The sequence below is a fragment of the Conger conger genome, chromosome 1 (genome assembly GCF_963514075.1).
Source record: "Conger conger chromosome 1, fConCon1.1, whole genome shotgun sequence".
In the NCBI taxonomy this organism is placed as follows: Eukaryota; Metazoa; Chordata; class Actinopteri; order Anguilliformes; family Congridae; genus Conger; species Conger conger.
This window is the reverse complement of record NC_083760.1, coordinates 10278040-10304096: the sequence shown is the minus strand read 5'-3', so window position 1 is coordinate 10304096 and position 26057 is coordinate 10278040. Positions and strand designations below refer to the sequence as shown.

At 41.8% G+C, this 26057-nt stretch overlaps 1 protein-coding gene across 1 annotated transcript; it reads left to right on the top strand.

Moving 5' to 3' along the window:
* Positions 1–1904: 1904 nt before the first annotated feature.
* Positions 1905–25811, top strand: LOC133123368 (M1-specific T cell receptor beta chain-like). The gene is made up of 7 exons (XM_061233798.1): positions 1905–1987; positions 2137–2431; positions 18368–18417; positions 22272–22628; positions 22882–22899; positions 23302–23408; positions 25395–25811. The coding sequence occupies exons 1-7, from the start codon at positions 1939–1941 to the stop codon at positions 25419–25421; spliced, it is 903 nt and encodes a 300-aa protein (XP_061089782.1). The 5' UTR covers positions 1905–1938; the 3' UTR covers positions 25422–25811.
* The last annotated feature ends 246 nt before the right edge of the window (positions 25812–26057 follow it).

Sequence of the window (26057 nt, the reverse complement as noted above, 5' to 3'; positions counted from 1 at the left end):
ACCAATGACAGAAGTGTTGAAATTGTGATGTCACTTCCTCCCTCTCTTCACAGACGTTAGGATTTCAGGGTAGAATTTGATTTGCTCTCTCAGCATCACTGAGGAATCAACATGATCAAAACCCTCAATGCTTTCTCCGTCATACTGTACTGCCTCACAGGTAATCATGTAAAATAAAGTAAATAAATCAAATTAAGTCAAATAAATACTTTAAATAAGAACAAGGTGACAATTAAATTTTTGTTTTCTGCAGGTGTGCAGAGTGATGTCAGTATAACCCCAAGAATTATCTGGGCTCGTAGAGGAGACCCTGCCCAGTTGAACTGCAGCCACAAACTGGGAGCATCTTACGATCAGATGTACTGGTACAAACAGAACCCACATGAGGGTATTCAGCTCATAGTCTTTACAAGTTCCTATGGCAACCCTGAGTTTGGGAGTTTTAGCAAAGACCGATATCTGGCTGAGAAAACTGTGGCTGAAAGAGGCTCTCTCACGGTGAAGAAGCTGGATGTAGAAGACAGCGGCACATATTTCTGTGCAGCCCGTGAACACGGCCCTGCAGAGTCATTGCCTGGGTGAACATAAACCTCCCCGTGCCAGTCTGACTGTTACAGGGGAGGAGCAGAACTGAAACGAAGCCAAAAACACAAACAGTAGCGAGGCTCTCCTGCAGGGGGATCTAAAGCCGCATAATCAGACTCATATTTCATAAAAAATGTAGCATTTCAACACTGGGCTGACTGAAAAAATTATTCAAAAGTGAACTTTTCTCCTGTCTCCTTTTCTAGAAATCACATTTTAAATTCCATTTTAAATGAGTGGGAAAAATACTATAAAAGTAATTTGTTGAAGTTGATTCGTGAATGCGTTCATTTTTGTATTTTGCAGAATCGATCCGGTAAATAATTTGCTTTCCTGTGCAAAGGCAAGGAAATATTTGTGAGAGTAAATAATTGCAACTGTCATAGATAATGATTCTGTTTTTGTATGTATTTTATTTGTGTGTGGGTGCAATGGTTCAGAGACCAGAGTAGGTAGATACACTATGTTGTGATGTCACTTCCTCCTGAAGGACATGGCTCAGTGCAGGTTGAATGATGTTGGATTTTCTCCAGCAGTGAGGCAGCAAAATGGTTCCAGCACTCACCAGGTTAACAGGAGCCTTACTCTGGTTGACAGGTAAGAATTAATTCATCAGAAAGCAGGAGAAAACAATCTTGGTTCAGTTTTTGAGAAGAAGCTTTTTATGCATGTGGTGGTTGAGCTCTTGAAATATCTTTTTTCTCTGTGTCCACAGGGCTGTCTCTCAGTAGTAAAGTCAATCAGTCTCCCGCTGAACTCCTGAGAGAGTCTGGAGGTTCCATGCAGCTCAACTGCAGCCATACCATCCCTTCTTACAACATCATACTGTGGTACCACCGGACAGCAGGGAACAGTGCCTTAACACTCATGGGATATGTATTTGCTACGACTTCAAATATGGAAACCTCATATGAGAATCACTGCAGTTTGAGTGGAGATGGTCGAGTTTCAGTATCTCTTCTCGTCCCCAAAGTGAGATCTGCAGACAGTGGAGTGTATTTCTGTGCAGCAAGTTATGCACAGTGATTGCAGGTCCCTTTTCTCCACTACAAAAACAGAAACAAACCATTATGATGTAGTCTCATTATTGTCTATAACGGGCAGACCAACACACCTGCACAAAACCACTGGAACATTATTTAATTCAGTTCCAAATAACTGCCACAGTACAGCTGCTCTGTCATAGAGAAGGGTTATCAGCGACTGCTGGAATGAAGACTGAAGATCCTCAGCAGGACCTAGTATGACCAATGACAGAAGTGTTGAAGTTGTGATGTCACTTCCTCTCTTGCGAGAAGTTAGGATTCCAGGGTAGAATTTGATTTGCTCTCTCAGCATCTCTGAGGAATCAACATGATCAGACCCCTCAGTGCTTTCACCATCATACTGTACAGCCTCACAGGTAATATTTTATACAAAATAATTAAAAGACCGCTAATACCAATACCTAAAACTCAAAAACAGTTCATATTCTCTGGCTATCATGGTTATTCTATCGCACATTATCCAGAGACGTTGGTTTTATTGTAAACGATGCCATTCCCTCCGTAGGATTCGCGTTGGGTAACAGCGTGCACCAGTCTCCCTCCGCCCTGCTGGGAGCCCCCGGAAAGTCTGTGCAACTGAGCTGCAGCCACGGCATACAGAGCTACGACACAATCCTCTGGTACCAGCAGCCCCGGCGCGGGAATGGCATGACGCTCATCGGACGCGTTTCTTATGAGAACGTAGTGACGGAGGGCGAGGAGAGATTCAGAGTGAGCGGAGACGGGGAAAGTCAGGCGTTCCTGCACATCGACAAACTGGCGCCGACAGACAGCGCTGCGTATCTGTGTGCCGCGTGGATGTCACAGTGCTGCAGGTCTCTCCTCTCCCGTACGCAAAACCACTTCCCCCGTCTCAGAACCGTCTGTCGTAACTGTAAAGACACTGCACATTGCTAAGTCTCCTCACTCCTCGTGTCACTCAGTGTTAAAAGTTTTTTCTAATATTACATTTAAGCCACATTTAAATATTATATTTTTCCTAATATTATATTGAAATGACTATTCATAGGGGATAAGACACCTTGTAGCTTGACCTCGCTTATCAACGATAAGATACCGTTACAAAATGAATTACATTTCTGTAGGCTTACTGTTGAGTTTCCAGTGGAATTGTTTAGGTTGTGTTAGACTGTCATGAGTTGAAATAGACAGAGAAATAATACAATGGTCAGTGACGGGAGAGGGCCACATATCACAATTTGAGGACAGACCTTGTTATTAACCAAAAATGAAATCTAAAACAATGGGACCGCCCTGTGTTGTTATTCCATGTGTATTGCTTTTTCTTTGTATTAATTTTACGGCATGTATCAATGAGATCAAGAGATTTGGAAAAATCTGATATCAGCGGGTTAAATGAATGAGATGTGAAATGTGTAGGAAGTCTGTCTTGCCAATCATCAGGGACAGCGTTAAAGTCACCTGCGACAATAGCTTTGTCTGTCGAATATCATCCAATCATCAATCATTGTACCTAAATTAGAAAACAATCTGCATAAAAAGTAAAAAAGTATATAATAGGCCTATGTTACAAAAACTTTAACGACAAATGTTGATTTAAATGCAGTCCACAGACTGTTCATGCTACTTGATTATCCTGCACAAAGAAAGGGCAGTACAGTACATTAAAGTCATTTAGCAGACGCTCTTATCCAGAGTGACATACAATAGTACAAAAGTGCAAATCAGAAGCAGGGACAACTGCAATGAAGACCCCAGAGGAAAGTACAGTTCCAAGTCCTAGTGTGATCACATAGATAAAAGTTGAAACCTTGAAGAGTACATCAACTTTCCAACTAGCATACCACGGTTGGCAACTAGAACACCCTGAAGACTAAAATAATTATACAGAAGTGCAATTACAACCTACAGCATACACATGGCTAATTATAGCAGTATGTAAATAGAAAGCTATAGTACCCTCAGGTTGATGTGGCTTTGCTGATCTTCTCTCTCTATTGCCCGGAGAGTCAAAATGACTGTGCATCTAATTAGATTCACCTTGTCACTAGCCTGTCTCTCAAGTAAGATGTACTTTTACTACTGTGGTCAGAGTTATAATGGCTTTTTTTTTTTAACTGTGTCTTACAGTCAGTTTCTGTTTTTAAATGTGTCTCACAGGCAGTTTGTGTGTTTAACTGTGCCTTACGGTCAGTTTGTGTGTTTAACTGTGCCTTACGGTCAGTTTGTGTGTCTAACTGTGCCTTATGGTCAGTTTGTGTGTTTAACTGTGCCTTACGGTCAGTTTGTGTGTTTAACTGTGCCTTACGGTCAGTTTGTGTGTTCAACTGTGCCTTACGGTCAGTTTGTGTGTCTAACTGTGCGTTACGGTCAGTTTGTGTGTCTAACTGTGCCTTATGGTCAGTTTGTGTGTCTAACTGTGCCTTACGGTCAGTTTGTGTGTTTAACTGTGCGTTACGGTCAGTTTGTGTGTCTAACTGTGCCTTATGGTCAGTTTGTGTGTTTAACTGTGCCTTATGGTCAGTTTGTGTGTCTAACTGTGCCTTATGGTCAGTTTGTGTGTTTAACTGTGCCTTACGGCCATTTTCTATGTTTAACTGTGTCCTATAACCAGTCCCTCACCTCTGTCGTTCCACAGGTTCTGTGGTCTGCATCACAGTTGCCCAGTCTCCCCCCACGCTGATACTACATCCTGGGGAAACTGTGACTCTCACCTGCAGTCACGATGGCGGGTCAGACAGAATATTCTGGTATTCTCAATTATCCTGGTACAAGCAGACGCCGGGAGGAGGCCTTGAAGTCTTAGGCTATCTGAGGTCTAAAGATGCGTACGTGGGCGATGAACGTTTCAACGTCAGCGGACACGGAGAGAAGGAGGGCTTTTTGAAGGCCCCTGCGGTGACTGTCAACGAGAGAGGAGCGTATTTCTGTTCTGTCGGTACGACACAGTGCTGCGTGCCCCCTCTCGATTCAACACAAAACCCCCGTAATCAACCACAGCGCATTCCGACCTGCTGTCAGCACTTTCAGGGTTGGAGGCCGACTTCATTTCGGTTCAATTCAAACGGCAGCAGAAATTAAATCAATAAATGCAAACATCCATCCATCCATCCATTATCTGAACCCGCTTATCCTGATCAGGGTCGCAGGGGGGCTGGAGCCTATCCCAGCATACATTGGGCGAAAGGCAGGAATACACCCTGGACAGGTCGCCAGTCCATCGCAGGGCACACGCACCATTCACTCACACACTCATGCCTACGGCAATTTAGACTCTCCAATCAGCCTAACCTGCATGTCTTTGGACTGTGGGAGGAAACCGGAGTACCCGGAGGAAACCCACGCAGACACGGGGAGAACATGCAAACTCCGCACAGAGAGGCCCCGGCCGACGGGGATTCGAACCCAGGACCTCCTTGCTGTGAGGCGGCAGTGCTACCCACTGCACCATCCGTGCCGCCTATAAATGCAAACAGGTCCATAATATTCTATATAATATCTAATATTGAGATCTTTTTCTTCTTCATGTATTGCCTTGGTGATGTGACAGGATATATGGTTCAGTCACAGTCGAGTCTGTGCAACTCAGCCGCAGCTACAACATGCAGACATTTGGCCTGACTTGAGCTATAGATCAAGTGTATAGATCAGTCAAGTGTCATGCCATGACTCTTGGCCATGGCAGATACACATGCTGTTAATATTTACGATGGCTTGATGAAGTATGACACAATATTTGGTAATTAACACCCAGATATCACAGCAGCAGCACAGACCGTTACCGACCACATGGTGGTGCTAGAGAGTTCCTAAAGTTTAGAAAATGCATATATGCGTTATAAATGAATGTTCGTTCACAGAGGTCGCACACCTTCTGTACTGCTTGAGTATTTCATCACACTAAGCACTGTGTTCAAAAATGTGCTACAGCAAATGTTTTCAAGGCGGCAGGTCATCATGCTGAACTGTCTAAAAATAAGTAAAATCCACTTCTTCATCACATCAGTGTCAAAGCTGATAGTACTAGTAGTTTGTCCCTACAGGAAGAACCCATGGAGAATGCAAGATTTGCTTGAAAAATGAGAATGGCTGAGTGAAGCTATTATTATTATTATTATTATTATTATTATTATTATTATTATTATTATTATTGGAGCAAATTAAAACAGAAAACATGTAAAAAAAAATACCTTTCAATAACTATATTACTAGAAAAATATTTTTTAAAATGTAATAAATTCTTTATTTGAGCTGCTGTATTCCAACATGTGGGTGGATGTACCATGGCATGTTCATTTCTGATGAACAGGAAGTGGTGGCGCGCAAATCAACTGCACAAAAGACTGTGAGGTAGTCACATGAACAGGATACTAAACAGCATGATGTTCAGAGCTGCAAACAGATTCATAGTCCTCGTCTGCCTATTTCCATGTGAGACTTTAGAATTTAGATAAATTCCAAACTTTTTTTTTTTTTTTTAAACAATTTTATTGCAATTGACGATCCTTTCATGGAGCCCATATTACAACGCACCAACGTAGCCGAGACGGCTCTAGTCATTGTAAAGTTGAGAAGGTTTTTCTTTCTTTGCCACAGGTCTTGCAGACAGTGTGACGTTCGAGCAGACTCCCGTGCGTACGGCGCGTCCAGGGGAGCAGGCGGAGATCGACTGCAGCCACGACGACGGCGCCCTCCTGGTCATGCTTTGGTACGAGCGGCGGGCGGGAAGCGGAGCCCTCCGTCTGATCGGATTCGGCTACAGCTCGGTTGAGCCCACCTACGAGGCCCCGTTCTCGGCCCCCCGGTTCCAGCTCGGGAGAGAGTCGGTCCAGAAGGGCTCCCTGGTCGTCTCCGCTGTGACGGAGGCAGACTCCGCAGTCTACGTCTGCGCAGCGAGTCAAGCACGGTGTACTGCCTCCACACTGTTCCCTCACAAAAAAACAACACTCTCTCTCCCTCTCTCTCTGTCTGTCTCTCGCTCTCTCTCTCTCTCTCACACACTCACACACACACACACACAAACAGGAAAACCAAGGTTTACTGGTTTTCTTTTTTAATTCAGCCGTTCATTTTTTTTCTACTTCATACTGCTTGGACACGGTTAGTGAGTTCTCACCGGAGAAGAAATAGTTTAAACTCGATTAAACTTTTCCTTTTTGTGTAAGGGCGTGGGGACGGGGGACTGTCTGCGCCCGCTGTAAGGACCCTCGGTGTGTGCTGGCAGGGTTACCCGTTACTGCGTCCGTTGCCGGTGCCTAGCCACCCATGGAGTCACATCTCTTTGGCCTTTGTGACCGGTCTCCCACCATCGGACGGTTACGCCGCTATCTTGGTGGTCGAGGATCTGTTCTCGAAGGCGGCGCATTTTATTCCAATGGCCAAACTACCTTCGGCATCGGAGACGGCGCGATTCAGTGTCCAGTGTTCAGTGCGATTCAGTATCCATGTCCTAAGAGCGCACAGCCTCGCTGTGGATGTGGTGTCGGAATCCATCCATCCATCCATTATCTGAACCCGCTTATCCTGAACAGGGTCGCAGGGGGGCTGGAGCCTATCCCAGCATACATTGGGCGAAAGGCAGGAATACACCCTGGACAGGTCGCCAGTCCATCGCAGGGCACACACACCATTCACTCACACACTCATACCTATGGGCAATTTAGACTGTCCAATCAGCCTAACCTGCATGTCTTTGGACTGTGGGAGGAAACCGGAGTACCCGGAGGAAACCCACGCAGACACGGGGAGAACATGCAAACTCCGCACAGAGAGGCCCCGGCCGACGGGGATTCGAACCCAGGACCTCCTTGCTGTGAGGCGGCAGTGCTACCCACTGCCCCATCCGTGCCGCCTGGTGTCGGAATTGTGGACCACAATTCATTTCTAAATTCTTTACAGAATGATCTAAAGCATTCTGTACGCTGTGAGGGCCATCCGTTAGTCTGTCTTCTGGGTTTCATTGTAAAGTTAAGAAGGTTTTTCTTTCTTTGAGGGTTTCACCCTCAGACTAACGGACAAACCGAGTGCACGAACCAATCCATGGAAGTCACCCTTCGCTGCCTGGTCGCAGATAACAGTAATGAACGGGAGGGCTGTCAGGTACACGCCCACTCGGCAACAAGGAAGAAACTAGGGGAAAAAAAGGACAATATCGTCCCCCACAGTGAAACTAACACCCAGGACGTAATAAAACCTGACATGATCCAGATCACTATTCCCTGTCTTATGTCCCTTTTTATGTTTCTATTTATTTATTTATTTATTTATTTTATTATTTTATCCCTATATTTCGTGTGACGTATGTGAGTTATGCTTGGCAGACAAGGGGGCACTGCCATCTTGGACGAAACCCCCTTCCTGCATGAATCAAAAGCATGAACATGGTTTGAATGTGATCAGTAAGTACCACTCAGCAATGATTAACATCAATTTGCCCTTTTATGAGCATGAGTGCACATAAACCATGTCAGGAATATACGCCTCTCATCGCCATAGAACCACCAGAACCCTTAATTATTTGGGGAATATAGTTGTGTTTCATTTTTGTTGTTGTGTGCCACACGTACAGTGCTTCTACCACCTGTTTCCCCACCATCTTTAAAATGTACCTTTCCACATCCTCATGTACCAATAGAACACTGGGAGATGTGATCAAAAAAAGCTCAAAGGTTATCCACAAGCCTCCCTGGAAAGTCAAGCCAAGGGCTCTCGAATGACATTTTGTAAGAGAACGTACATTCGTTGTTTCCATTTCCTGCGGCACAGAGGCAAACGCCCCCTTCATCTCTTCTCTTTCCTGTTTTCCTCCCGAGGAGCACAGAGCCAGTCGCCCTGAAGAACACTCTCAGAGAAATGTTTTCAGCCCTCTGTCTTCTCATTCCCGTGCTCTCATGTACGTAGGGAGGCAGAGCTTTCCATTTCCTACGTTTCCAGGGCAATGAATGGCACTATGGTGCGACAAAGGTGGCCAGTGTTTAATTCTACCAAATCCTGAACAAGGCAGCTAAAACCTACGCAGTTGCAGGTGTTCCGTAGCAGTTTACTTTTACTTTTAGCAGTTCCATAGCAAGTTTCAGCAGCAAAGCTGGTTGGAGTGAATATGATTCCCCCCCCAATTGACAATGCAGGGGCAGGAGGAGGGGGGGGGGGTGGTCTCACACCCCGTCCTCTGCAGATATGGAGCGCTTCACGTCTTGTGTTCTCTCCTGCAGGGGTGACCTCCAGCCCGGTGGTGCAGCAGCCTGAGGTCGATCTGACCCCCGCCCCGGGAGCCACAGTGACCCTGCACTGCAGTATGGCCGCGGGGTACTCCATGAGCAGCTACACCATGTTCTGGTACAGGCAGGCCCGGAGCGGGGCTCCCATCCACTTCCTGAAAAAGGAATACGAGACCTCCGCGGAGACGGACCGCTTCTCCGCGTCCCTCGGAGGTGCCTCGGAGAACAGCTTCACCCTGCGCGTCTCCAACCTGACCCTGGCGGACAGCGCCACCTACTACTGCGCCGCCAGTCACGGTGTCGCCGAGCAACGGTGTCGCCGTGCAAGAAGCCCCCCCGCGGGGGCTGGTGGGGGGCGGGGGGGGGGGGGGGGGTGCTGTGGGAAACGGAAACGCTGGCACAGTCAGGAGAGCGCTGTGGTCTCCCCCACCGACCGCGTGTGTCTGAACAGCTCACCGCTCCTCCCAACCGCCGTGGCGGCGTTTCGGCAACCCCCCCATTACAGCAGCCTGTACATACACGGGCTGTGTCGCTGAGCAAGACACCTAACCCCCAAATGCTCCTGACGAGCAGGTCGGGGCCTTGCATGGCAGCCAATCGCCGTCGGTGTGTGAGTGTGTGTTTGAATGGGTGAATGGAGAAGCATCAATTGTACAGCGCTTTGGATAAAGGCGCTATATAAATGCCTGCCATTTACCATTTACCATTTACATTGTGATCCTCATGGTATAATATCCTAATAATAATAATAATTTGCTGTTTAGCTCCGACTTACAGTTGGTTAGACTTAGCAGGGGGTCCCCCCCCCCCAGAGCAATGCGGGGTCTGACCTCTCTCATAACTGCTGCTCACTGGATGTTTTTGGTTTACGTACCAATCTCTGCAAAATCTAGAGACTGCCATGCGTGAGAATCCCAGGACATCATCAGTTTCTGAGATACTCAATCCACCCTCATTCCACAGTCACTTCGATCACATTTTTTGACCTCTTCACCACATCTGCATGCTTTCATGCCATTAGTTGCTGCCACATGATTGGCTGATATGATTGGCTAAATATTTGCATTAATAAGCTGGTGTACAGGCCTACCTAATAAAGTGCTCACTGAGAGTATATATTTTTAAAAGCTGGTTCTTCATATGACTTGTCCTGACTGATTAGTTACCCTCTTCTATGTTCAATATAACACGCTTAAAATAACACTATGGAAATACCTTGGAAATTCAATAGATACTTAAGCCCACAATAGGTGTTTCTCCACAAATTCAAGGTTTGGCTGATGGACAGGCCGATTGCCTTTAAACAGACATTTTACATTAATGGCATTTGGCAGAGTGATGTACAACAAAGTGCAAAGTGCATACCCATACCAGGGATAAGTGCATTGAAAGACCCTAGAGGGAAGTACAATTTTGACTGCTACCTGTACAACAAAGAGAAGGACCAGTGCCTATCTGATCATTCGATTTTTTTTCATTTAATTTAGTTTTCCTTGATTGACACACAAAACTCTAAATTATATTTTTCAAAACGTACATGTACAGGGCTTATAATCAATATCACCAATGAATCCATAACCAAAGTGTGCAGTAAAACCAATCCAAAAGTTGCTGGCAACGTGCACCAACTATTACATGCCCAATACAAACGCAGTTGCGCAAAAAGTGATGGAAGCCAAAACAATTCATTTCCATTTATATGTTCTATAAGGAATGACACCTTCAGGCGGATTATGATTGTTTGGGAAAATAAGGGGAAAGTGAGTTATATCTTTCCCCATTTGCTCCTGACAAGCTTGTCGGTGCCCTGCATGGCAGCCAATCGCTGTGAGTGTGTGTATGAATGGGTGAATGAGAAACATCAATTGTACAGCGCTTTGGATAAAGGCGCTATATAAATGCCAACCATTTACTCAAACCCACACTGTAACAATTTCTGAATATAAAAAAATTATTTAGAGAGAATAAATTCCGGCTGAGGGCGCTGTTTATCAAGAAAAAAAAACATTTTCTGTATAATGCCCTGAAGCACTTCAGTCATTCCCCGCGATGAAAGAACTTCAGCAAGTAATAGATCTGCTTAAATTGTTCGGTCAGCTCTGACAATGCAGTTCAGCTCTAGCTCAGCAATTTCCTGACTCAGATATGTGCAAAGGCCACGTATAAAACTGGAAAACTATAGCTTCCTTTTAGACATGGGCCCAATGGATCAGTGGGGACAGAACTCCTTGTGACATCACTTCCTGTCTCAATTGATACAAAAGAGGTGCAAAAGAGGAAGTAAATGAATAAGAGACAAGAAAAAAACAAGTGTTAATGACTGAGAGGACATAACATAGCCGCCAAACACTTTGATTCCATTGACTTGATACCAGTCAAAGGACTTTTTGTTGTTAGATCATATTATTAAATTGCAGACAGTGGCCGTAATGCGCATTGAGCAGTATATCAAACAAGAGTGGAGTTGAGAGAGGGATTAGAGGAGAAGAAGAGAAGACAGATGCCATGTCCTTCACCCTGGATAAAGTGGAGCAGAGTTACATGGTGCTTGTGATTTTGCTCTTCATGGCAAGTAAGAATAGTCTCAGTCTCATTATTATCAAAATTAAAAATAGTCTAACGCTTGAGTGAATAATACAGGGCCCTGTACTGCACCCATAGAACAGAATCTCCACTGTTTCTCAGGTACGTCTGGAAACACCTTCATGTGTCCACCTCCTTCAAATGAATATGTTGCTTTAAGTGTTTCACTCAACAAGCAACAAACGGAACTTGTATTCGACAGCTTCAGATGCACGCATGAAGATTGATGTATGAAGAAATAAAGGAAAACGTCTGAATATGTTTCCTTCCAAAATCCTCAGGATTTAATCCATGACCCCAATGCTACTGTTGGACAGAACTCCTTGTGACATCACTTCACTTCCTGTTCCCAGTGACATAGTCCTGTGAGATGTGAGCAATGTGAGAGAGAGAGAGGACACATAAGACACAGGAAAAGAGACGCGACAACAGTCACTTACTGTGGATGAGGATGAAATGGAGCTGCTTTATATACTTCTGGCTTTGCTCTACAGTACTAGTGAGAGTTCTCCTACAAATAACTACGTTATTATTTCCAAATATTTTTTTAAAATAATAAATAACCAGATTAATTGGAGCTGAACACTTCTGTGATTAATTCCTTCCTGCTTCTCTCACAGAGTCCTCTGATGGAGTCACAGTTCTGCAGAAACGGCCAGAGATAATTATGAGCGTGGGGAAAGAGACCGAGACCCTGCACTGTGAACACGATGATGCTGACTACTACTATATGTTCTGGTACAGGCAGGATAGCGATGGAGGAATGCGTCTGATGGCATATTCTGGCAGCAAAGACAACACAAACATAGAGCCCCCCTTCAGCGCGTTAAAATACACGATGGAACGTCCTGAAGTCAAACTGTCGTCTCTGCAGATAAAGAATTTGAAGGTGGAAGACTCGGCTGTGTATTTCTGTGCTTCTAGTATGGCACGCTAACCTAGAACAGCGACTCGACACAACAATAACCCCTATTAACCACATACTGTACACACTGCTGGAGGGAGGGGCTCCTCCATCTGTTCATCTGCCGTACTTTCTAACGCTACAGAGCCCCGTACTGCACCCATCTCTCTGCTAGTTAAACTCCAACTCCCCTGAAATTTACTGCCACTATTCAACTTTGAACCCTCCGAAATTCTCAGGACTTTTATCCATGAGCCCAATGCTACAGTAGATTAGGGACTACAGATGAAAATGAGCTCATTAGCAAACTCTGGCACATTTAAATTGATCTGTTAACTGAATTGTTTTTTTTAATTATTAATCTGCACTGTGCCTGATAACTTAAATAAATAAATTACTGTTGGACAGAACTCCTTGTGACATCACTTCCTGTTCCCACTGACATAGTCCTGTTGTCAAGTGAGAAAGAGAGACAGAGAGGGCACACAAGAGGCAGGAAATGAGAAGCAACAACAGTTTGTGACCGTGGATGAGGATAAAGGATGGAGCTGCTTTATATACTTCTGGCTTTGCTCTACAGTACTAGTGAGAGTTCTCTTACAAATAATTACGTTATTATTTTACAAATATATATTTTTTAAATCAAGGAATGCGTCTGATGGAATAATGGATATTCTTACGGCAAAGGACAAGCATACATAGAGTCCCCCTTCAAGACATCAAAATACACGATGGAGCGTCCTGAAGACAAACTGTCGTCTCTGCAGATAAAGAATTTGGAGGTGGAAGACTCGGCTGTGTATTTCTGCGCTTCTAGCATTGCACGCTAACCCAGAACAGCGACTCAACACAACAATAACCTCTATTAACCACATACTGTACACCAGTGGAGGCTGGTGACTTCCAGAATTGAGGAGGCCATTTTTTTCCGCTTGCTCACTTCACTCGCGATGGAATGTTCCCTGTTCTCTTATCTGTCTTTGTGCTGGCCAAAGGCATACTATTTGGAGTGTAAGCTACAGTCAGAAAGTTCTGGCTGATGAAATTCATTGTGCAGAGCTTAGCCTTGTGCCTTCCTGAAGAAATGACATTGCTGTAAGTCTATGAGCCTGCCTGATAATTAAGCTGAGAAATGACATTTGGATGTAATATAAATGCCAAGTGAACATGTGTAAAAGGCAGGAATTTTAATTATGTAGTTAAAAACAATTTTGTTTAGCTTACATTTTTCATTCTTCTACAGCTTCAACATGTAATCACCAATTTAATCAAGTTTAGCATATAAAAAAGATAAGATAACACTTTCTTTATCATATGTAGTTTTATTCAATATATTTAATATAAAATATGTAAAAATATGGTTCCAGTTGGCTTTATCTAACGTTAACGTTATCCACTAGAGGGCAGCACTCTATTCGTATTTAGAGTGAATTTCCTCACAGAGCAACAATTCGGTAATTTGATATGGAAGATTATTAAATTGACTTGTAATAAAACGAAATGGACTACATTAAAAATAAAACTGTTCAATAAATCCCAAATGGTGTCTAACATGACCTATTGAATGTCATTCTCACTCCCTAGTATCTGGAATCTGCATATCTCCAGCCCAAGATCTCAAATTGCGCTAGAATCTCGCCGACTTCCGAGGTAGTTTTAAGCAAAAGTGTTTGGCCAAATGAGCTATAAACTCCAGGGATGATAGCTAGGGGTGTTCTCTAAATTTCCTGAAAAGCACAAGTTGATAGGACACTCGTAGCCACTATGGCGAGTGTTTGTTTGACTGAAGTGACTAGCGAATTCTCAAAATGGCTTCTGTGTTGAATAGGAAAGGAAAGGATAGTTGATTCCAAATGAACCAGTAGCATGTGATTGGACGAACAAAATGTCAATCTTTCAGCCCTGGACACAATGCATGGTGAGGCCAGGCCTCCGTTGCCCACCCATTTTCAGTGATCTGGCCAATCACATATTGGCATGAAAAAAAATGCATTACATTGACTTCTATGAAAAGCTAATTTCCTAGGGGAGGCCTGGCCTCCCTTAATACAAACTGATAGGGAAATCTGGCCTGTTGCTTTACAATTGCAATATTGGGTTTTAGCCATGGGAAAATTTAGATTTATGAACAAAACTAAAATAATATGAATATAAAAAATAAAAAATATGTTTTTTGTTAAAATAAATAAATAAAATAAATATATTTATTGTTTTTTTAAAATCTCTCTCTTCTCTCAAATTATTGGGGAGGCCAGGCCTCCTCCACCTCTATGGAGGAGCCTCCACTGCTGTACACACTGCTGGAGGGAGGGGCTCCTCCATCTGTCCATCTGCCGTACTTACTAACGCTACAGAGCCCTCGTACTGCACCCATCTCTCACCCCAATTCAGTACAGTTCCCCCTCTTGGCCTTTTTAAATTTATTATTACTTATTTGTCACACTAAATGGTTTCAGGTCTGCAGACAAAATGCCATATTTGGGATAAAGGGACAACTGAATTAACCCAACTTTTTTAAAATTATTATTGTATTTATTTCATATTTATTATTAAAATGCCCATACCACCCATGTGAAAAAGTAATCCCCCCCTTCTTGACTCAGTCAACCAATTAACCACATTTAATTGATAATTAGATTCAGTTGATTTTTCACAGCTAAGCTTGATTGCAGTTCAATCTAAACCTCACTCATATTGAATCATACCATTAGAGTGGAGTAGTCACCAGACAGTTTTTATAAGCACAATATGCCATAAAGGAAAATCCCGAAGAGATTAGGGATAAAAGTTGTTGAACTATATCAGTGTGGAGAGGGTTACAAACCCATTTCATTCTGATTTTTATTCCATGTCCTTGTACAATACCTTCTGTCTACAATGTCTCCAAAACTTGAGGCATTCAACCACTGTATTCTCTGACAACATATACCCGTAGCTCAGAACTTATCAAACACTGACCTCTGCAGGAGAATATGTTTAATTTGCTGTAATTGACAAGGTCCAGAAACCTACAGTATATCTGATAACGTCACCCTGAATATATTCAGAACTTGCAATACTGCGATCTAAATACACATTCGCGTCAATCTTTTCGCACTAAATTAAAACGTAATTGTATTTTGTATCAAGGCAAGGAATCCAAATAACGTCTTAAGAGGGGTGTCCGACGCAGAGATCGAGATGCTTTGCCAGGCACTGAAAAGATGCAGTCAATACTCAATTAAGGCAGCATTAAAATAGTAAGGACAGAAAACAGCCTTATTTTTTCATCTCATTACATTTTGATGTTCAGCAGACACTCTTATTTATACTTGTCCAGTCCATTCATACAGATGGACATTGAAGCGTTTCAATACAATGCCTCGGGTAGCCTTTCATTGTTTCAGCTTATGTATTTCAGTTTGAAAACTATTGCATCTCATATGATTGATAGAATCGGTTACATCCTATGTTTACCAAACTTATGTCATGTGTAATGAGAAATATCCCGAATCAGCCAGTCAGGCAGGGTAGATCGCATTTAAACTACTTTTAAAAGCCTAAATATTGGCCAGCTAGTCTGTGCCATTTTTTCTGTGTATATAGAGCTAGCTGTCTAGCATAGTGAACTCACTTTCTTGGCGTTTATGACTAGCCTAATGAACTAACATAGTTAGCGATTCAGCTGCAAGTTTTCTATTTATGTACGCCGACCTAGCTGGTCTCTCTTTTTTTACCGCCCTTGCTTTACTTGACACGTTTTCACAAATTGAATGCTTGCCACTTAAGTGAGTGAGACTGGCTGCTGCTAGCGTACTGTTGGGATTCGTTGGATTTTTTATGGTAGGTTTGTAAGGGTATCCATCACACAGAAATGGTATTGAGATTGGTTTTGAAATGAGTGAGATATTGAAGTTCAATTTTTCAATGGAAGAGCCAACCCACGCAAACTAATGTATCCAGCCACAGCAGTTATAATCCTCCAATAGGGAGGGTTCTATAACTTCACACAAGCGAGAGCAGAGGTGCGGATTCCGAAATCTGAACGAGTTATACGTAATTTCCTTATTTTGGCCATAGCGTCAGCGGGGGGGGGGGGGGGGGGGGGGTTGTGCCGTTATAGCATTCACCTCCCCATACCCTCATCCGGATGTATATATAGATAGAAACTGTCAGTATGACATAACGTCTCAACAGCAGCCACAGACACACCATCCCACATACTGTACACACTACGGGGGGGTAGGGCGAGGGGGAGGGGGAGGGGAGGGGAGAGGGAAGTTGATGAAGTGTTTTTGTGTGATGCTTTACCACTGTGGGGACAGGGGGCCACGGTGATACAACTCCATAGGGCTGCCGTACAAAAACCTACTGCATTGTATGCATAGATTAGACTGGGTATCTACAGCCCCTACGGTCGATATGAGTGGGAGAAATGGCTAGGCTAGCGACTGTACATAGAGAGGAGCCTTCATCACACACACTCTTCATCACACAAACTCTCTCTCTCTCATATTCTCTGGATTGTTTCTGTTTTGGACAATGTGTCTGATCTTCGCGACGTGTAAAAGTACACAGCTGCTCACTTGCTTGACTGAACACTCAATGGAATTCTCTGCATCCTTATGAAGCCATTGAGCTTAATTCCATCAGCGCGACACTAATAAATGCATACTTCCAAGACCAGTATTAAGAAGAGAAATCCCTTTCTCTGCACTGTATGCAGGGAAATGGCAGAGTTTGTTTTCCCAAGTGAGCCGAGCACTGTGACACTGGGACCCAAGCTTATTTTGGAAATGGGACTAAATTAACAGTTTTAGGTAAGATAAATGTTTTTGTTCACATGTGCACCACTGACAGCTATGTTGGACTGACGGCTATAACTGTTTGGATTTGATAAGTAAAAATGTTCAAATGTTCAATTAATTTAATAAGTCCATAGCACCGTGTAGCTACGGTAATCCTGCATACTTCGGTGATGGGACAAAACTCACAGTTTTAGGTGAGTGTATGTTTTTTCCATCTTAGTGTAAAATATGTAAAAGGTATCAGTCAAAGAGTTTTTATAAAAATAGACAGGTAGCTGGAAGTATACGGTGGCAGTTCTTCGGCACAATCTTTGGAGGATTTAAATAAACATTAATTATCTCTCTAATAAACTATATTAGTACAGAAAAAGGTTAATATTTCTCCTCTCTTATTATGTTGGAAATAAGGAATATATAACATCCGTCTGTACTTTTGAAGTGAAGATTAGTCACTGTGCTATGAAGCCGTTTTTGGCCCAGGCACAAAACTAACAGTTATTGGTAAGTAGTTTTCCAAATTTGCATGGACTGATGATATACTAAGGTAAAGTGAAGCCTTTATAACAAGCAGGTGTATAACCTTTGATTTGGATCTACAACGACCAAGACAGGAGACAGTGAAAAAGTTGTTTTCAAGTAAATAATTGAATGTGAAGTTATGATGAAACAATGATACAAGGAATGTGCCGTGCCTTGGCTTTAATAGAAGATCATTGCAGTTTGAGAATCATGTTGACAGTAAGACAGTAACGCAATTTAACTGTGCCTGTCATTACATACAGAACCATGACCTTTTCATAACCAACAGCTGACAATGAAATCCTATAACTTTATTCCGTGTAATGGGTTATTTACATGTTTTAGTATATACGAGCAAAGCGGCCCCAAATATATTATTTAGAACACCTGCAACGACGTTATGAGACAGCATTCCCACGACGTGTTCCTACTCTGAAGCCTATTTCGGATCGGGCACCAAACTGACTGTTTTAGGTAAGAAATGTAACATCTACATGTTTTTTCTCGCCGATAGTACCCAAACCAAGCTCGTAAATTGATAGAATAAAAGGGAAAGGCATATTCATATAAATGAGCAATTATATTGCATTTGGATTAGCGAATGTGTTTGGTATGAACAAACTCCTTTGGCAATATAATTTATTAATATCTGTTGCGCCTTGGCCTTCATAGAATTTTTAGAAAGCGACATCTGGCTCTTAGCCAAGATCCAAAGCGCTGTTAAAAGTGTTTGATAGTTCTTCTCACTTAAGGAAGGGCTGTGAGTAACTCGGCACAGGCTTACTTTGGGAATGGAACCAAACTCACAGTATTGGGTAAGGCAAATGAAACAACCAATATCTATGAAAATGTCTAGTTGGTCATGCATAAATAGCTGCAATTTTATTAAAAAAGAAAAAAAAAATACATACATACATACATACATACACTGTTATTTGCAAGACAGTCTGTAATGTTTCATTTACTGTAATGCTATATTTGTGTGAAATTTGCTCGTATTAATTTTTGGCTTCATCAAAACCAAGAACCGAGGGATAGAAACACAGATTTAACATTTATAATTCGATCTTTGAGGGCTATAAGCTACTACCCAGTAGACTTGGTTTTTTTATGTGGCTGTGTATCAGCGTGAACTACGATCCTGCCTACTTCGGCAGCGGCACTAAACTGACCGTTTTAGGTGAGAATTTCTTTTTTGATATTTATTTCTGTCTCCATCTAAGACATACAGTAGTTGAATACTGTCTATGTAAGACACAATTTAACTAATTAGGTCTGCTATATAAGGTGCATGCGCGTGTGCTCTATTATCGGTCTACTGTAGGTACAGTAGTTTTTGGACTTAGTACTCCAGCACTGTGCTAACACCAGGGAAGCTTACTTTGGAAACGGCACAAAGCTTACGGTTTTGGGTAAGTTACCTTGGTAGAAATGTCATTGAAACAAAATTATCACTGCAAACATCTATTATATGTTTTGGGTCATTTTATGTCACTTGATTGCATGTTGTTGTAAAAATGTTTGTTTGTATACCTACAATGTAGTACTGTAGAACAGTATCGGCTGATATTCAGATCCAGAGCTAATTCCTTAGGTCTAATCTGTCATTTTTAATATAAAGTAATTCTGACTGGAATGAGGAATCAGGGCATAACAAATCTTCCCCCTGTTTATGGTTCATTTATAGATTTTCAGAGAAGCAAAAATGAATGCTGTCACCACTCTTTCCATGAAAGTTAAAAACAAACACATCAATGATGTTCACAATGTCCTTCGGATAATAATTATTGATGAATTACACTTCAAGATTAACACTGGACCTTTATGCTTAACATCTTAACTGGAGATCCAAACATCACGTTTGGCTTTTTTAGCAAACACATTTTCAAATGTAAAACTGAAAATAGCTATAGTTAAGAATTCAGGAAATAGAGATAATTGGTTCATCGTTAGCAGAGACATAGCACGCGAGGCTGTTCGGAGAAGTCTGGCAAACAGCCCAGAACCACTCCAAAGTTTTAGAGAGATACGTTTTACAGCTGCTATACAACACTGTGAACAATCAGCCTGCTTACTTTGGAGAAGGAACCAAACTAACCGTTCTCGGTAAGAAAAATGACAAATTACAGTTCCTCTAACATTTTCAGCCGGGCTTTCTAAATGTGACGTTCTCCGCATGGGCTGGTTAGGGAATGGGAAATCACTTTTTCTCGCTGCGTGTTTATGGAAATACATTTTAAACCACAGTGCCGTGATGTGGCTGATGTGAATGAAGTGTAGAAAAGAAAGCTTTAGCATTTTCTGGCGAATGACTTCTTGTTTGTACAGTTGCAAGTCAATAAGCTGCAGCGGCTATGAGGCAGCACAGATCATTTAGATAAAGTACCTGAGAGACACAGCTCAGATCAGCGTTACTGGTGTAGTCGCCTGTGTAATAATACAAAATAGGGCAGTGGGTCTCAGCCAAGCAGCACTAACTTTAAGTTAGTACACAAGCACTGACATTTTAAGGGCTTGTGATTTGCTAATTTCTTTTCTCGCAGCAAAGAGAAAAGATATGGGGAATGTAACTTTCCACCAAGAAAGTTTGGTGCCCACCCAGTTTCTGGTAGGACATAAAAAACTGCAATTTTTGAGCCCATTAAAATACAATCAAACCATACTGGAAAGCATATCATTCAAACAGTATGAATTGTGTTTGCTGTCTTCACTGAATTCAGCGAGGATGATTTCATAGACTTGTGCTAATTCATTCTGAGCCCCTGTGTACAGTCACGATAAGTTACTATTTCCCAAAATACAGTCTGTACACAGAATGCACAATTGAAACCGGGTTATATAATCATTTGCAGGACTGGTGTACTAACAGGATAACAAGATAGTTTGCTAAAGATCATTAAGACATGAGTGCCAAAAATAAGCCTTTTGTCTTGATAGATACCAGTAGACAATTTAAAATAATCTTGACTGTACTGCAACATACTGTACCTGAGGACATTAGATATCGGCTTTTTACCCCATGAGCTGGCACTGTGCTCTGGCAACTACCCTCTTTACTTTGGAGAGGGAACCAAGCTTACGGTTCTAGGTAAGAATTCTCCTTGTCCAAATTAAGACCACTCTGTGTGCTGACCTACTGCAATGACCATCCTTGAGTCACACGATGAAACCTTGAAGGTTCTGTCTGTTCTTCAGGAATACTGTGTTGTACGTAACCCTACGATCATGCTTGACCTAGAGATCAGTATTGTTCTGCCGTTCTTCTGATCTAAGGAATGCAAATGTTACTTTATGTTTTTATTCATTGTCAAGCTTGAGGTCAATGATTGAAAGCAGAGGAACTGCTACAATAAAAACGTAATCTCTACGGTAAAAGTTTGTGTGAAGCTGACAGTGACGCAGAGGAAAAAACATGAAGTAAAGCTGAGCTACATCCATCTCTAGGCAGGACATCAAAGTTTGAGCAACAAAGAGAAAAGATATGGGGAATGTAACTTTCCGCCAAGAAAGTTTGGTGCCCACCCAGTCCCTGCAAGTTTTGAGCCCATTAAAATACAATCAAATATAGCGGCAAAAAACATACGGCAGAAAAGGGTGCATGTAGTTACTAAAACCAAGAGACAAAGCAAATTGTCTGTGTTTATAGCTTCATTGTGTAAAATTTGTGTACTTCTCTGACAATGCAGCCATATATTCATTAAAGTCTGAGATCCTTGAGACGCTGCAGCACTGTGTTCAGATTTGACCGTTTTTAGATGAAGCGTGAGAACTGTGCTCTGCCGATGTCTTGTACTTCGGTGAGGGCACTAAACTAACCGTTCTTGGTAAGTAAAATAAATAAATAAGACTTTTAAATAGGCATTTTCACAAATAGAAAGATAATGCCCAACTATTTAGACAGTCTTGTTGAAAACATTAATCTCCTGAGACACAGGAGAAAAAAAAGTTGGAAGTATTCTACATGCTTTGACATAATACAAATATCTTTGATGACAAAAACATGTTGCAGTGAAAATATCTTCAAAAAATCTATTTTATTATATTTTAATTGAATGATCATTATATTCATAAAAAATACTGTCTGGAGCCCAGGGAAGCCAACATTTAATGTAATGTTAAATTTGAGGTTACATTTCAAAACCTTTTTTTCATAGTTTATATAAATGTACACCTTTAAATACCACTCTCTCAACAGTTCTCTTAAATTCTGTGAGATTCATGTTTGTAAAATGTTTGGTGGTTTATTAATGACTTCTTTTTCATATTTATTCTGACATGTTTATTATCCTAGAAATATTCACAAAATCCACAGAAATTTGCAGATAATAGCAATTTGACTGAATGCTTGTTGAACTGGCTAGTCATTGTCCTCATGAGCATTTATCCTGTTAGGCTGTTGGGTTTTTTGAGATAATTGATTTTCTGTTCTGTTTCTGTCTCTCACTGTGTGAGATTCGTACCAAAATCAACAGAAAACAAAGAACAGAGGACAGTTAAAGTACAGGTGACAAACTGGACTTTCCATGATGAAAGTGTATTGGTATATTGGCTGGTCAAAAGCCTAAGAGTACAGTAAAAAATACCTAGGGATTGTATGGTACATGATAATGAGGTCTAATCAGCTTGTACGGTTCACACAAAAACCACTCACTAAATCTTTCTCTCACAGACTCAAAGGTCACGCCGCCCAAGGTGAAGGTGCTGCCGCCCTCCAGTCAGGAAAACTGCGACGAGAGGAGAAGCAGAGATAAGACCCCGAAAGTGACCCTGCTGTGCGTGGCCACGGGCTTCTACCCCGACCACATCAGCGTGTCCTGGCAGCTGAACAGACGGGACATCAGCAGGGGGGTCAGGACGGACGACGTCGCGACCCGCGACTCTGACGGCAGGTTCTACAGCATCACCAGCAGACTGCGGGTCCGGTCCAACAAGTGGTTCAACACCAGGAACGTCTTCACCTGCACGACCAGCTTCTTCGATGGCAACCATACCCTGGAGAACGCGGACTCCATTAGCGGAGCTAAAGGTGGGACTAAAGGCAGATCTCGCAGACCAAATTCATGGAGATCAACTCTATGCGTACAGAATTTGACCTATTTTTACCATAAAACTGACAATAATAAATGTAATCGTATATGTTTTTACAAATAATCTGATACATTGTTCTCAAACCTGTTCCTTTATGAACATACACATTTTTTTCTTTGTTTCCTTAAGTCTTCGTCTTCGTGGGGTTTCTGTATTATTAATGACAATTCTCTGTCGGCTCGTATTTACAGGTGGTGGTTTGGATCGAGGTAATTGTGCACATTTTCATTTTTCATACATTGCCCGTAGAATTTATTTACTCTAGCTTCACTGTGTACCTCTCAGGAGAATGAATGCAAAATATAATAATAATAATAATAATAATAATAATAATAATAATAATAATAATAATAGTAATTTGTTATTTAGCTGACACTTTTATTCAAAGTTGAATTTACAGATTAGACTAAGCAGGGGACAATCCCCCATGGAGCAATGCGGGGTTAAGGGCCTTATTGTGACTAAAGATCTTACTGTGGCTACACTGGGGTTTGAGTCACAAACCTTCCGGGTCCCAGTCATATACTGTAGCCATAAGAATAAGTAAGAATGAATCCCACATGTGCATCTTTGGTCTTAGTTCCTCAGTGTCTCTTGTTGTTCTTCCCTAGACTACAACCTGAAGGCTGGCCAGACGGCGAAGCTGTCCTACAGCCTCTTCCTTGCCAAGAGCTTCCTGTACGGACTCTTCATCAGCGTCGTGGTCTGGAAGATACGGGTAAGCCCGTTCACCTACTGCTGGACCTACACCAATAGAAATATGCTGACCAAAAAAAACAAATAAATAAACTAATATATAACTAATATGTATAACTAATAAATACAGTACTGTGCAAAAGTTTTAGGCAGGTGTGGAAAAAATGCAGTAAAGTAAGAATGCTTTCAAAAATAGAAATTAATATTTTATTTTTTATCGATTAACAAAATGCAAAGTGAGTGAAATCTAAATCAAATCAATATTTGGTGTGACCACCCTTTGCCTTCAAACCAGCATCAATTCTTCTAGGTACACTTGCAAAAAGTCACGGATTTTGTAGGTATATTGTCAAGTGTGTGATTAACCAATTATACCAAACAGGAGCTAATGATCATCAATTTAATATGTAGGTTGAAACACAATCATTAACTGAAACAGAAACAGCTGTGTAGGAGGGTTAAAACTGGGTGAGGAACAGCCAAACTCTGCTTCCAAGGTGAGGTTGCTGAAGACAGTTTAATGTCAGTCATACACCATGGCAAGACTGAGCACAGCAACAAGACACAAGGTAGTTATACTGCATCAGCAAGGTCTCTCCCAGGCAGAAATTTCAAGGCAGACAGGGGTTTCCAGATGTTCTGTCCAAGCTCAGTTGAAGAAGCACAAAGAAACGGGCAACACTGAGGACCGTAGACGCAGTAGTCAGCCAAGGAAACTTGCTGCTCGGCAGATGAAAGACACATCATGCTTACTTCCCTTCACAATCGGAAGATATCCAGCGGTGCCATCAGCTCAGAATTGGCAGAAACCAGTGGGACCCAGGTACACCCATCTACCATGTGGAGAAGTCTGCTCAGAAGTGGTCTTCATGGAAGAATTGTGGCCAAACAGCCATACCTCTGACATAGAAACAAGGCCAAGCGACTCAAAAAATGGCAGTAGGTTATCGGGACTGATGAGTCAAAATGTGAAATATTTGGCTGTAGCAGAAGGCAGTTTATTCGCTGAAGGGCTGCAGACCGTCTACAGGCAACAGTGAAGCATGGTGGAGGTTCCTTGGAAGTTTGGGGCTGCATTTCTGCAAATGGTGAGAATGGTCAGAATTAATGCTGAAAAGTACAGATAGATACTTATCCATCATGCAATACTACCAGGCAAGCATCTGATTGGCCCCAAATTTATTCTGCAGCAGGACAACGACCCCAAACATACAACCAAAGTCATTAAGAATTATCTTCAGTGTGAAGAAGAACAAGGAGTCCTGGAAGTGATGGTATGGCCCCCACAGAGCCCTGATCTCAACGTCATCGAGTCTGTCTGGGATTACAGGAAGAGACCGAAGCATTTGAGGCTGCCTAAATCCACAGAAGAACTGTGGCTAGTTCTCCAAGATGTTTGGAACAACCTACATGCCGAGTTCCTTCAAAAACGGTGTGCAAGTATACCTAGAAGAATGAATGCTGTTTTGAAGGCAAAGGGTGGTCACACCAAATATTTATTTGATTTTGTCCATGCATTTGTTATTAACATTTCTATTTTGGAAAGCTTTCTTATTTTACAGTATTTTTTCCACACATTTTTTATTTACAGTACTTCCGTACAGTATTGTAAATAAATTAAAGAATCAGTCACCAAGCACAACATACTGTACAGGGCCAAGAAGGTGACTTTCTTTTAAATTTGCGCTCACAAGATATAAATCGTAATGTAATGTTGCCTAAATCATGTTCATGAAGTAGAAATTGTGCGCACGATTTACATCAATTTATCTCGTGTGCAATCATTTATATCTCTTTAAAAAAATGTTTAAAAAAAATCGAATTCATTGTCACATACCAAGCTCCATACAAACAACTTACTATAGTTGTTAACTAATTACATCTGTGTTATATCTGCGTAATATGAGTATTACTGTAAGATATTTTTTTAATCATATTCAGTGCTGACCAGTTTTTCCCAGTAAGGGTCTCCTAATATGACTTATTTCTGTTTTAACGGATTCTGCAGAGCTCAGCGGGGAAGCGCTATGACTGAGCGGAGTGGGTGATAAGGTGAACCATTGCTGGAGACCGGGCACATTTGGAGCTGGAGTTCCTCACCTGCGTCCTCCGCTTATTAATAAACTGTACATATAACAGATCTTTCCCCTGGGGGACTTCCCTTAAAGCTTGTTCTATTACCTTGTATTATTTCTACTTCAGATCATTCTACCAGTCTATCTCTTTCAATGCCTTTGGTTTAGTTATAATGTGTTTTGCAAAATTACGTTTTTTTTAATTATTTTTTTATATGGCGCTTTTCCTCATATAACCTCCATTTCATATGTAACTCAAAGCAAACCATTGTTCAATGGTTGCTAAGTATTAATTAGTAAATGAATATTCATGCTTAATGTCTATTAAAATTCTTATTTGGCAAACATAATGAATTATTTCCACTTAATTGAATTGATGTCATATATTAAATATACTCAGTGAGCACTTTATTAGCTATTTATTGGACTTTTTGGTTCTGCTGCTATAGATAGAGCAACAATCGTCAAATCTGGCCCTCAAATCCAAATCCAGCCCTGGTTTCTCCCAGGTAATTAGCTGAACAATTAGTGCTGCCAATTTGCTATAATGTCCTCACACCTGACTCCCAGGTAAAGAGAGGGTGGAAAACCAGTAG

Coding starts and splice junctions, on each gene's coding strand:
- LOC133123368 (XM_061233798.1), top strand. CDS start 1,939: ATGATCAGACCCCTCAGTGCTTTCACCATCATACTGTACAGCCTCACA. Junction 1,988..2,136: donor CATACTGTACAGCCTCACAG/GTAATATTTTAT, acceptor TTCCCTCCGTAG/GATTCGCGTTGGGTAACAGC. Junction 2,432..18,367: donor TATCTGTGTGCCGCGTGGAT/GTCACAGTGCTG, acceptor AAGGGCTGTGAG/TAACTCGGCACAGGCTTACT.